Here is a 13399-nt window from a genome sequence, read left to right as displayed (position 1 = left end):
CGTGCCGTAAATTATAATAAACCTGTCTGGACTTGTTTCAGTAAAACTTTTTTCAATCCGATTTGAGTGCTTTTTATATCAAGAGAGATTTAAGAGCTCACATTGATAAATGGAGCCCTATTGACACGATGAATACATGCCTCCAGATATGGATGGATTAGAAAACTCCCTCTGTCTCTGTTGAACAACAAAATACCATTTTCTGTTTGCTTTGCATATGCTTGTTTTATTCTGTGGTACTGTCCTCAAAATGTATTCTTATCCGTTATGAAACTGGAAAAAAAATGTTTCAAGGCCCCCAAACATAGCATTATTATGACAGCTCCACCATCTCCAGCAGGTTGGGTTTGTTTGGATTGTGAGCGTCCAGCTCCTTTTCTCTACTATCCCTCATTAGGGACTAGGTCCTGTAGTCCTTACTCATGCAAAACTCCCACTGAAGTCAAAGATAGCAGGGCTGGACCATCCTAGAATAACCTACAAGTCACTTGGATTCTGCATGATGCAGGACACTAGGGCAAACAACGGTAGATTAGCATCATGTGAAAAGAGCCCAAAGTTCATCCAAACTATGGAAGGCTGGGAAGCAATAGAAGAAGGGGGAAATGCAGTGCAAGAAGAGGGAAGGGTGATGGGATCAGAGGAGCTGGGGGTGTTTAAGAAGTAGCAGAGATAGTGGGAAGAGGACCAGGACAGGAGGAGGGAAGCCACAGAGGAAGCATAGAATGTCCAGAAGCTGTCCACACCACTCCACAGAAATGCACAGAATGCTCTCACAAACGGGGTGAGGACCTCAGCTTTGTGTCTTCTCTGAAAAGTGACACCCCCAAAGGCACAGCAACCCTAATGCCATGTGTTAGTGTTGGTCCACTACTGATTCAGAGGGAATCTTTTAATGCTACTTCCACTCCAGGACATCATTTCAGAATTGATCAGGGAAATATGCCTCCTGTTGAATATCCTGTGCAGGCACCTACTCATCTGATTTTCCTCATGTTTACATTACATTTCCTTAGAATCACACCAAACTGGAGGAGGGGGAACTTAATACCATTTGTCTGACTTCCTGGGGGGCTGAGACCATGACTCAGTGGACTTCCATCAGAGCCAGAACAAGTTCAGAACCAGAGCCAGAGGTCCTAATGGTGGGGCTGAGAACTGAACGGAGCTGTTCTTTTATTGTAGCTCCCATTGGAAATATTTATAGCAGGAAAAGCCTGTTTGCTCGCAAGTATTCCTAAATTATGCAGTCTGCTAATGGCAAGCCAGGCACCTTTCTTGTTGTTGCTAGTTGTCCTCAGAGTTTGGAACTAGTTCAAACCCGAATCTTCTCTCTCCCTCCCTCCCACTCACTCAGCACGGGGTGAGCTTTATAATTTTGTACAGAGACTCATTAATTTTTTTCCCCTTTCTCTTTTACAGGTTTCTGACAGATGTGACTACGTCTTTGTCAACGGGAAGGAAATGAAAGGCAAAGTGAATGTCATCGTTAATTTTACTTACCAGCATCTGACTGCCCCACTGGAAATGACAGTCTGGGTTCCTCGCCTCCCACTGCAGATAGAGATTTCTGACACAGAACTAAACCAGATCAAGGGGTGGAGGGTCCCTATCATCTCTAATAAGAGGTAGGTTTCATTAGCGAATTTTTCAATCTGGGTGGTTCACGTGCCAAGCAGCTGACATGGCCAGCGGATCTGCACACACTCATTTGGCCTTAATGCAATTCCGGTGTGAACCTGAAGGTCACCAGACATTTATTCAATCAGCTGTCGCACTGTACTTATTAGGGCAACAGGAACCACAGATTGCATGGATCTGCACTGAAAATCAATTTCCTTTTATAGCACTAGTGGCTTAAATGGAAATAGCTTGTTGGCCGGGTGAGGCAGGGTCAGTGTTTTCACTTGTGCCATGCTACAAGACATCAACAAAGACCAGATCTGTCTGGTCTGAGGCCTAGTAAATGGGATGCCATTGCTTAATTTATTATTAATAACTATTTATTAAGCATAATAATTACTAAGTGTGTTTACATCACTTATATATTCCATATGTATATTACAATAGGTACATCCTCGTTAGTATAGTGGTAAGTAGCCCCACCTGTCACGTGAGAAACCGGGGTTTGATTCCCTGACAGAGAAGCCATCGTGTTTTAAGCCCTGGCTGGGATGATTTAGTTGGGGATTGGTCCTGCTTTGAGCCGAGGGTTGGACTAGATGACTTCCTGAGGTCCCTTCCAACCCTGATATTCTATGAAATCAGGATCAGGGTCCTATTTTGCTAGGTGCTGTGTAGACACAGTCCCTGCCCCACAGAGCTTACAGTCTTCAAAGACAAGTGGTACACGAAGGGTGGGCCAGAGGGATATGTGTTTAATACAGTGACAGTTTTATTAATTACTATTATAGCAAAGTGATGAAGTAGGTGTGAACTATTCTCATCTGCCCTTGATTTACTGACTGGTTTCCTTGAAGCGTCACAGTAGAAGGTTTCTGCTGGAGGGATTTGAAGGCATGGCCTTGCAGACCTATTCAAAGAGGGGTTTCCATGCGTTAACTGGCAGCATGGAGATATTGGTATGAGCAGCTGATAAGAGCGCAGAGGAGATGTTCGTGTCCATCTCTGACAAAAGCACAGACAAGTCGGGCATCATAGACAGAGTGGGGTGAGTCATGGGATAAGAGGTATGAAGGTGAAGATGAAAAGTTTGGACCTGACATGGGAAGTCACTGGAGGGATTCCAAGAGGATGGGGGAGGGGGGAGGTGGAGTGTAGGGTGACCAGATAGCAAGTGTGAAAAATCGGGACAGGAGGTAGGGGGTAAAAGGCCCCTATATAAGACAAAACCCCAAATGTCAGGACTGTCCCTATAAAATTGGGACATCTGGTCACCCTAGTGGGGTGGTCAGAGGCGCAGGCAAGGAAGGCGACTTTAGAAGCTGCTTTTTGTGTGAACCAGGGGCATGGTGCTATGAAGGCGAGAGAAACCAGGAGGCTACCGTCATCCTTGGGGGAGATGAGGGAATATGACTTCTGTCAGAAATGTTCTAGAGGAAGAAGCTGCAGGATTGTACATCGCCTGAGTATGCAGGACAAGAGAGAGGAAAGAGCTGAGGAGATACCCCAGCTCCCTGTTTGGATGCCCCCTCAGTGCTTAACAAACTGTTGCAGCCGGGCACACAGCCTCGCCCTCCTTCCTTGGGTTGCTTGATTTTTTTTTTAATGCTGCTGTTTCCCCAGACCAGCCCGAGACAGCGACGACGAAGAAGAGGACGAGCGGAAGGGCAGAGGCTGCACCCTGCAGTACCAGCACGCCATGGTGCGAGTCCTCACACAGTTTGTAGCCGAGCCCTCCGACCCAGGTGGCCAGCTGAGCTATTTGCTAGGTTCTGACTGGCAGGTGGATATTACGGAGCTGGTGAGTGACTTCATGCAGGTGGAGGAGCCCAGAATTGCTAAGCTGCAAGGCGGACAGGTTTTGATTGGACAAGAACTTGGAATGACGACAATTCAGGTAAGAAAAACTGGCTACTGGGTTCCCCCTCCTCCTTCGCCTTGGTGTACCAGGCTTTACCCTGCCCTCCTGAGAACAGCACTTGGCAATCATCACTGGGGGAGTCCCTTCATTAGGAATAGGAGCATAGAAATGGAGTCAAACCAATCTCTCCCAGATCCAACACCCTATGACCTGGGGCGGGACAGAGGATGAAATCTAAACCTGGATCCAGATCTGAATTTTACAAGGTGTTCTTAACTTTATAACTGGATATGCCACCACACCCCTCTCCTCTCCCCCACACCCCAGGGCTTGGGGCTTTGAGGGACTCTCTGAGATAGGAAGACAGGAATTGGGGTATCGGGAAAAGACTACAAAGTTTTTTCACTGTTACGCTGGGTCCTGGGTTTGAATCTGGCCTGGGTTGCTAGTATCTGAAAGCTTCTGCCATCCGATGCCTATTTGGTGGCCTATGTCAAAAATGACTGGTGGTCTGAGTTGTCCACTGGGCAGTGGGCACTGTGCCCACATCATCAAAAACACCATGACTGGCACAAATATGCCCCCTTCTTGGCAGTCTTAGTGGAGACGCCATGGACTGAATGGGGTTGGAGGCTGAATGACCCTCTCCCTCTGAAATGGTGAACCTTTGAGTCAGGGTTGAGGCACATGAGTAGGGAAGGTTGCATGGACAGTGTCCCAGCTGTGTCTATTCTGCAGCTAATGAGAGGATTTCAGTCTCAAGGGCTTTCACCAGCCATACAGTCACACATAAAAACTAACATTTGAACACGCAGGAATGTCGCCATTGACCATTGATCATGCATCTAGCACAGTATCCCTTCTGCAACAGAAGCAAAGACCATATGTTTCGGCCGAAAGTGTAAAAACCTACCTAATACACTCACTGGTGCAATACTCTACTGGGTGTGGGAATGGGACAGGTTACTTTCTCTTCCCAGCTATTGATCAACCTATGCCCTGAAGCATGTGGGTTGCAGACATCCCATGTAACATCAGAACCCATTTCTGCCTATATTTGACTAATACTTTTTTGATACCAGATCCACAACTGCAGCTATGACAAGGGGGGCAGCTGGTGAAATAACTTAATATTGTCAGAGCCTAAATTGACAGAGCAAGGCGCTAAAGCTGATATTAACCAGGACAGGTTGAAGAATCAGGATGGAAATATGAAAACCTGGGATTGAAATTATTTAAATTCAAGTCGTGTTACAAGATATAAACATTACAGGGACAGGGACACCCACAAAGCAATAATAGCAATCAGTGCTCAGATAGTGCTTTCCAGCCAAGCGTCTCTAGGTGCTTTAGAAAGGATGAGAATAAGTGTCATTAGGCAAAATTCTCTGTTGGTGTAAATTGGCGTGGCTCCATTGACTTCAGTGGACCTATTCCAATTAACGCTAGATGAGAATTTGGACCATTAACTCCATTTTACAGATGGCGAGACTGAGGCATAGGGCGGTTAAATGACTTACCCAGGGTCATACGGAGAGTCAGTGGCAGAGCCAAAAAAACAGAAGCTAGTTCTGCTAACACCTTTTCTGGTAACCTGTTCACTGGATTGGGAAGCGAGGTCCCAGAGATGAAAGGATAAATCTCCTATACGTTCTCCCAGCTAGACAACCTATCAGCAGGCACTGGGGCTAAAAGGGAGATAATTGCCTCATCTTCAGGTATGTTCATGACCCCAGACTTTCAGGACAGCCCCTTAGATATCTGCATCTGCATGTGTTGACCGCACTGATTGTCGGTCCTGGGGAAGTGGGCTTCTGGGGCTGCTACGCCTGGGAGCCTCAATAAAAAAAAGTCTTTTTTATAGGCCTCCAAGACTCTGGCACTTGCAGTGCTCACTACAAGGGCACATAAATATCTTGAGTGACTCTGAAAAGGGAATTCAAAGGGAAAGAAACTGATTAAAGAACCTGTTTGGCAAAGTGTAGCCCACCACACAAGCATCATTAAACTAAGCCCCCTTCTAAATACAAGTCTGTGGTTAGTGGTGTCTCAGTCTGGCAACTTCTCCTGCTTAGAGTATTCAGATCCCTTTCGTCTGAACGAGCCTCCTTTCTATGTTTCCGTCCCATTGTCACAACAGTTTTCTGCAGTGTGCTCTTATCCTTTAGTTCCGCAGGGCAAGAATTTGGAATGAAACTCATTCTACTAATTGTCTACAAACTGTGTTGTGATACGGTATTTAGAATCTTAGTAAAAGGTTTTTCTACCTTTACCCCCCCCATACTTTTTTAATTATTACTGATTTAATTGAGCATAATATTACAGTTACATTTATAATGAACTTAGAAAGGGTTAATAAAGAAAGCTGAGTGAACAACTAATTTTTCAGTGTGGTGGCTGAACTGAAAAAACCTGGAAACAAATCAATTACTTTGTAACTGAAACTGTTTTTATCACAGAAACCAACCCCCTAGAATGCGTTCAGTTAAACAAAACATTGCAAACATCCTTTGGGAATGAAATTCCAAATGGTTTGTTTTGAAAATGTCGAAATAAAATGTTTTGTCATTTCCGGGGGGGGGGGGGGGGGGATGAGGAATATTTTTTTCTGGCCGAAACTATTCCCTGAGTTTGACCTGAATTCACGAATAATTTCGGTGACCCAAAATGTGCATTTTTAAGCGAATTTACTACTTGCTGAAAAAATATCTCCCAACTCTATTAATAACTGATTAATAGATGTTCTAAGCATGTTACAGATGTGAATAGCAGTTATAAGTGCATTAGTAAAAGGTGTTGTATACATTCATAAGCAGCCTATTTACTGGTTGGACTCTATATCCGTTTATGACAGTTGATTAACCTATCATTTATTATGAATGTATAAAGATAGCCCTAATATTAAATCTGTGCACTAATGAATAGTGCCATTTATTATTTATTTGCATTACAGTAGCACCGGAGGGCCCATTGGGGATGCCGTTGTGCTGGGTGCTATCCAAAAACATCCAGTGCTGATAGCGATTTCTCTTTTCAGATCCTGTCCCCTCTTTCGGACGCCATCTTGGCCGAGAAGACCGTGACCGTTCTGGACGAGAAGGTGACCATAACAGACCTCGGAGTCCAGCTGGTGACTGGATTGTTGCTCTCCCTGCAGCTCAGCCCAGGGAGCAATAAAGCCATCTTTGCTACAGCAGTAGCACAGGAGCTTCTTCAGTCACCAAAGCAGGTACAAGGACCCAGCGCGTGTGCTGTGGACTGACAGGATGCCACGTCTGAGCCCCAATCTACTCAGCATTTCCCGCCAGCTAAGCCGATGGGATCAGGTGGCCTTTTATTAATAATATTCTAGCAAAACATTGTAATTTATAGGCACCTATATCTGAAGGTCACCAGGCACCTTAATAGAAAAGCAACGTTCCCATAAAAAAAAGGCAATATGCCTGTAAAACAAACATCCAAGTGCCAACAAACAAACCCTCTCCGTCTCTTTGGTTCACAGCCCATAAATAACACAAAGCCCCACAGACAACCCAGTCACATGCCATAAATAAGCAACTAAACCCGCCTAGCCCGCTGTTGGGATCTCTGGCCCCATTTATTCCATCCAAATTAACACACGCCCCTCAAGCTCCGGCCAGGGCACACATCTATGAATGCACCAGTCTGGAGATGAAAAAGGAAAGAGCTCTGTATTTCCCCACAGGAAACTATTGTGATCCAGTTTCTCTCATTCATACTGGAGTAACTGCTGGTGGTGGTGGAATTATTCCAGATTGACACTGGTGCAAATGAGAACAGGTCATGCTCTCTTGTGCTGTAAACTGCTAACAGGTGGGGCTAGACTTGCTGTAATGCCAGACACCTCCATCTTTAGTTATTTGCTATGAGTATTTCAAAACGCCCCTGAGAACCTCCCATTCTTACTGACGCATGTTATGGAGGTATCTTAAGCAAGGGCTGATTTTTCAGTCACCCCTTGTCGGCTTTGTCAGGGGCCACAAGGTCTCTCACTTCCCTTCTGCTCATCCCCATCCCTTCAAAAGCCCGTTTCTGATGAGGACAGTCAGGTAATGCTTCCACCAGGGGCCATCAGCTTTGTTCCAGCATTTGCTTGAGCCTTTCTTTATGAGCAACACCAGATACTTCCTCCTGTCGGAGCTGTGAACTCTTGCTGGTCCCAGGAATGCTAGATTCAAACTCCGATCCCGTGTGATGCTCAGCCAGTGCGCTGCTCTCTCTCACACCCTCACTTTGAAACCACTTTGTTGGGGACCTGAGTGATTGAATCACCTGGTGCACTCATCCACTGGCACTCAGCAGCCATGCGCTGTCCGCATTCACACAGCTCATTGAGTCTGAAAACATTGGATCATTTAACAAATTTGCCATCAGTGACTGATTGATCTTTGTTCTTTCCTACGCTGTTGTCTGCGTTTGAAATTACTTATTTTGTATACCAATGTCATCAATGGGTTTACACCAGGGAAGACCATGGAGTGACACAGGACGAATTGGGCCCTTTATGTTTAAACACATTTTGTGCTTTAAAGGTAAATGATAAGGGTAAATATATTTGAATTCTGGCCAACTGGTGAGAGACTCTAATTCATCGCAGGGCCTTATCCTTGAGCTGGTGGATGAGAAGTAACATAGGATTGCTGTCTTTTTAGCGCAATAAAAATCAGGTTCCCATAAATTTCCAAGAGCTAAGAAGATGATGCCACGCAGCTAGAAACAGAGCCCATGAGCTAATCCATTGCTGACATGTGGAGCTAAACACTTTACCTTGAAATCAGCTCAGAAGCTGGGTTTGATGGCATTTAGCCCCAGCATGCTACGCCGCTCTGACTTTTCAGTTCCAAGAAATCAAGTCTCTTTGAATCCCTCTTCTGGGTGCAGTGGCACACTCGGAATGCTGGCGAAAATGTAACACACCAGAAACGAAAATGTTCACCCTGGCAGGGCTGTACGAGTTTTGATCGGTGCCCAATTACTCCCCTTGTTTAGAACATTATATTTCAAAGCACATTCCCCATAAGGAGAGCAATGTGAAATTATTAAATGATTATGCGGGTTTAAGCAGCACAGAGGGAGGGTGAGAGTTGATGCCATAAATTCCGTGTGGCCTTCAAGAAACATCTGAAGATTAATAAACACAAAGCCAGGATTTATGACAGAGCCCGCAAAGTCTTAGGGCCTGGTCCTGAAATAAGGACACAGGCAAAGCTCCCATTGAGGATGCTGGGAGTTTTTCCTGAGTAAGGATTTCGGAATCAGACCCTTAGTTAAAACAGCAGAGAATCCTATTACAGTGTAGGCTACCTCCTGTGATTTTTATGGGAGAACCACTAGTAAACATGATTTTAAAAAACAAAGAAAAAGGTTCACTCTCTGCATGTGCATTGTTAGGATGTAAAAACAGCCTGTTTTTTTGTTTGGTTGTTTTATTCTTCAGGTCTGTCATCTACTCTTTAAATACATATAAAATAGTTAGATGTAGATGGTGGAAATGGACTCCAATGGAGCTATACTGATTTACACCAACAGAGTATCTGGCGTGGGTGTATGCATGTGCCGGCCAAGATATTTAGAAGCTACTAACAATTTTGAGTGTCTCTACTTTTGGTTGCCAACTTGAGACACCCTAAAGGGCTTGATTTAAGAAAGTGCTGAGCACCTGCCCTCTGAAGATGAGACCGCTTTAAAGATGTCTCAAGTTGGCAACCAAAAATGGAGGGTCCCAAAATCACTAGACACGTAAGAAAATCTATTGTGTGTATAAGACGCAGAATTCGGGCTCAACCCTGCCCCTGTCGAATTCAATAGCAATGGGTCTGTTGACTTCAGAGGATGTGAGATCAGGACATCATAATTCTAAACAAAGGAGAGTATTGTCTTGCTTTACATTGTTAGCAAGCATGACATTTATCTTGAGCGTTTTGCTTAAACAACAACCCCCACTGACCCACCTTGTGCAAAAACATTTTTATCCTGAAAGGCAAAAAGGAAGACCTGGAGTCACTGTTGCTTTATTTGCTAGATTAGGTGCTTTTAACATATGTTACATATAACAAGAGGAGACTTTGTATCTTAAGCAGTTTAGAAATAATGTAATAAATATTTTTTCATTTAAATATCTAACTGCAGTAAACGAAGTCAGTAGCCAGTAATGCCTTTTGATGTGCAATTTATTATCGTGCTGAAGTAGACCCCATGGATCTCAGAGAACACAGCTCCCTTTTAGCACCTCCAGGGAAAACAAAGCTTATTACCAATGGGTGTTTAAAACTAGTATTTTTTATATGTCTCAGTGAGGAATCAATTTTCTTGCTCAGCCTTATTTCTGTCCTGCTTATAAATGGTTTGTGGGGAGGAGGGGATTGGTGAGGAGACAGTATGTTTCCCTTGCTGATTATTCTGTGTGTGTGTGTGTTTGTTTTATATATTACAGGAAGCAGCCATCAGCTGCTGGGTCCAGTTCAGCGATGGATCGGTCATGCCCCTGGATATTTACGATGTCAAAGACTTCTCCTTGATGGCTACATCTCTAGACGAAAAGGTGGTCTCCATTCACCATGACCCTAAATTCAAGTGGCCCGTGATTGCTGCTGAGACCGAAGGCCAGGGGACACTAGTGAAGGTGGAGATGGTGATCAGTGAACCATGCCAGAAATCCAAAAGGAAGAGCGTCCTGGCTGTTGGGAGTGGGAGTATTAAAGTCAAGTTCGGACAGAGCGATGCCAACCCTAATGCCAGCGACAGCAAGCAAAACGGGGCTGGTGTCCACCTGGAAAACCATGCAAGTGACCGGCATCAGAAAACCACCTTGCAGGACAGAGCTAGGCCAGATGGGCAGTATTACAGCAGCTCCTCAGTGGGCCGAATGGAAGGCAAAGGAACTACCACAGACAGGTCTATTTTAAGTAAAAAAGAGGACAGAGAAAGCCTTCTGGATGACGACAGCCATCTGCAGAACATTCCAATAGACTTCACCAGTTTCCCTGCACAGGTGGACTTGCCAAGAAGCAATGGGGACTTGGAAGAGAATGACCTTGTGCAGACACCCAGAGGGCTCAGTGATCTGGAGATAGGAATGTATGCTTTGTTGGGAGTCTTCTGCCTGGCAATCCTTGTCTTCCTTATCAACTGTGTCACCTTTGCTTTGAAGTACAGGCACAAGCAGGTCCCCTTCGAAGAGCAGGAAGGCATGAGCCACTCTCACGACTGGGTTGGGTTGAGCAACAGGACAGAGCTTCTGGAAAATCACATTAACTTCTCATCCCAACAAGATGAGTGCATCACTGCCATTGACAGAGGGGTGGACTTTGAGGAGAGCAAATATCTCCTCAGCACAAATGCCCAAAAGAACGTTAATGGCCAAGTCTTCAGGTCATCAGACTCCACATTCATTGAAGGGAAAGAACAGAAAAGTGAACCAACCGCCTCTCCTACCTCCAAGCGGAAACGAGTCAAATTCACCACCTTTACCACCATCTCCTCCGACGATGGGTGCCCAACCGTCAATTCCATCCTGATGAGTAGTGAGGACGATATTAAATGGGTGTGCCAGGATATGGACCTTGGGGAGTGCAAAGAGCTAAGAAACTATATGGAGAGATTACATGAGAGTGTGTAACAAGACGCTAAGGACCTTTTTGGTTTTTGGTTTTCACTCACCTTTCTGCCTTTAATTTTGGGTATTGGGGCAAAAAATGTGTTGGCAAATGAGAGACAAGTGGTGGATAATACCTCAGTGGAGCCCCGGAAAGCAACCCAAAACCAGCTAAGAAAGCAGAGATCCTGGACAGCTCATACAGTTCAAGTCTTCTAATGGGCTTGGAGACTGGAACAAAATGTGTGTGCAGTTTCTGATGCATGGCAACATGGAAAAATAAACCTTAGAAAATAATAAGAGCTCATTCTCTGAGCTTTCCCGGGAAATCAATAAAAATAACAAACTCCAACACAGTTTGGATATTACAAAGCTCACACAGTTCTAATGTTCAATATCACAGGCTGTGGTTAAAAGCGAAAATCAGGCTCGGAATAAACGGATCAACGAAAGGAAGCTTGTCATTCTAGACACAAGCAGAGGACATCCAGCTGAGAACGTTAATTTAAAGCTGACAGACAACTGCAGTGTGAGCAGCACAGCAACCTCAGTTGCAAAGTTATGAGTTTCCAAAGAATCTGGGGGTTGGTGGAGGGGGAGAGACTGAGTTGTTTACAGACCTGCATGACCATCTCCCAAGCACTGAGAATGGATACACGTACAATTATAACGGAACGCTCTCCTTTTCAGTAGATGCTGAGATGATAAACTTTGCTGGCCACTTTTCAGTATTTCTTAATTTGTAAAATAGGAGAAGGTATAATCTATAATCAACATACTGCTCATATAAAGGAAAGTTTGCTTTGGAAAGGTTTGAGAGACCCAAGGTCTTTTAAAGAAGTCCACTCTATCTGGTTTTCCTGTTTAAATTTGTATTGCCCAAGCATTTTCCTGGAGCACTCTCATTGGAAATCCTGGGGGGCACTTATTAGCATTGATCTGCTTTGAAAGTTTGGTGGCTTTTCCCTTCCCTGAGATCCACATTTGTTTATCCACAGTGCAGTTCTGCCAAGCACAGGAGCCAGGGGAACTAATTTGGTACTTGCTTTATCTGTTGTAATTTACCAAAGTTGGCCGCTCTCTCTTGGGTAAGTATAAGTTGTGCTGAACTCCTTCCCCTTTTGAGGCTAGGTTGTTCATTTCCATTTTGATCATGCTTCTTCAGACCCACTGCTGCGCATATTTATAGGGCAGCATGAAGGCCAGGGAGGAGCACTATACACCCTAATAGCTGAACAGCTAAGCTTGGTAAATAATATTTGTTTCATCCAGCGGTGATGATTGTCTTTTCTCATTCCTCTTATATGTGTATATTTGGTAGAATTCCAGTAATTGCCCTTTGAATCTGAAGTGCCCTCCTGCCCTAAAACTGGAGTCATCTGTTTGGTCCAGGATTAATCGCCAGTGGCAAAATGCCAAGAAACTATGGTTTGGTTTGGGCTTCCCCTCTCCCCATCTCCATTTGTTTTGCAGACTGAGCCCATGCCTTTAGTTGATTACAAAGTCTCTCACAGCCACCAAACCTAGGTTGTCCAATTTAATATCCCACCCTACCCACGAACGCCTTGATTGAATCCATCTGTATTTAGAATGTATTGCAGATTGTAAGAATGTAATATATATTTATAAACATACCAACTGCGAATAAAATTTGCATTTCGGTGGGCTTCATTTTTTTTCCTACTCTGAGCTCCTCTCTGTCCTTGCACTCATTTACCATAAAAGAGACTGTCAACAATGTATACAACTGTTCTTGGATTAAAGGAACATGCAGATTTAAGGATTTCAGCACAAACCAGTTACAAACTTTTCCATCTTGTAATGTGGTGCTTTGTTTGTGTGGAAGATGAAACAACAACGCCGACACGTTATGATTAAGTGCATTTTGCACCGAGTCACCCTTTCAAGATTTGAAACTCTTTGCAAATAACACTCATGTATAGTTCTGTCTGGAAAGCCTACTTCACAAGATGCAGGTAGTGTTCGGTTTGGGGCGGCCGGAAAGAGAGCTACAGATAGTGGCCTTTGTTTCTATTTGTAAACACTCCTTTAAGGACAACTTTAGAAGAGTAACCTGTGTGACAGGATCAGGCCAGATGGCTACTGGAGAGTGTTCGAAGGCAGATATATTAGTCCCAGATTAAGTAGATCCCTTTTCCTTGGGTAAGGTAACAGGGGCAGTTCCAGAACAAGCAGGAACTTGCTGGAACCAATTAAGGCAGGCAGGCTAATTAGAACACCTGGAGCCAATTAAGAAGAAACTGCTAGAATTAATTAGGACAGGCTGGCTAATCAGGGCA

At 44.4% G+C, this 13399-nt stretch overlaps 1 protein-coding gene across 17 annotated transcripts in view; it reads left to right on the top strand.

Moving 5' to 3' along the window:
- Nucleotides 1–12757, top strand: part of TMEM132D (transmembrane protein 132D) — a 428384-nt gene extending 415627 nt beyond the window's left edge. For all 17 annotated transcript variants that reach the window (XM_039505741.1, XM_039505734.1, XM_039505733.1 and 14 more), the window contains 4 exons: nt 1423–1628; nt 3247–3520; nt 6522–6713; nt 9939–12757. In XM_039505741.1, the coding sequence (XP_039361675.1) occupies nt 1423–1628; nt 3247–3520; nt 6522–6713; nt 9939–11123 (1857 nt within the window). In that variant the 3' untranslated portion in view covers nt 11124–12757. The remainder of the gene's footprint in view (nt 1–1422; nt 1629–3246; nt 3521–6521; nt 6714–9938) is intronic.
- The last annotated feature ends 642 nt before the right edge of the window (nt 12758–13399 follow it).

Source organism: Mauremys reevesii, linkage group 18, assembly GCF_016161935.1.
Source record: "Mauremys reevesii isolate NIE-2019 linkage group 18, ASM1616193v1, whole genome shotgun sequence".
Taxonomy (NCBI): domain Eukaryota; kingdom Metazoa; phylum Chordata; order Testudines; family Geoemydidae; genus Mauremys; species Mauremys reevesii.
This window is presented reverse-complemented; position numbering and strand designations above follow the sequence as displayed.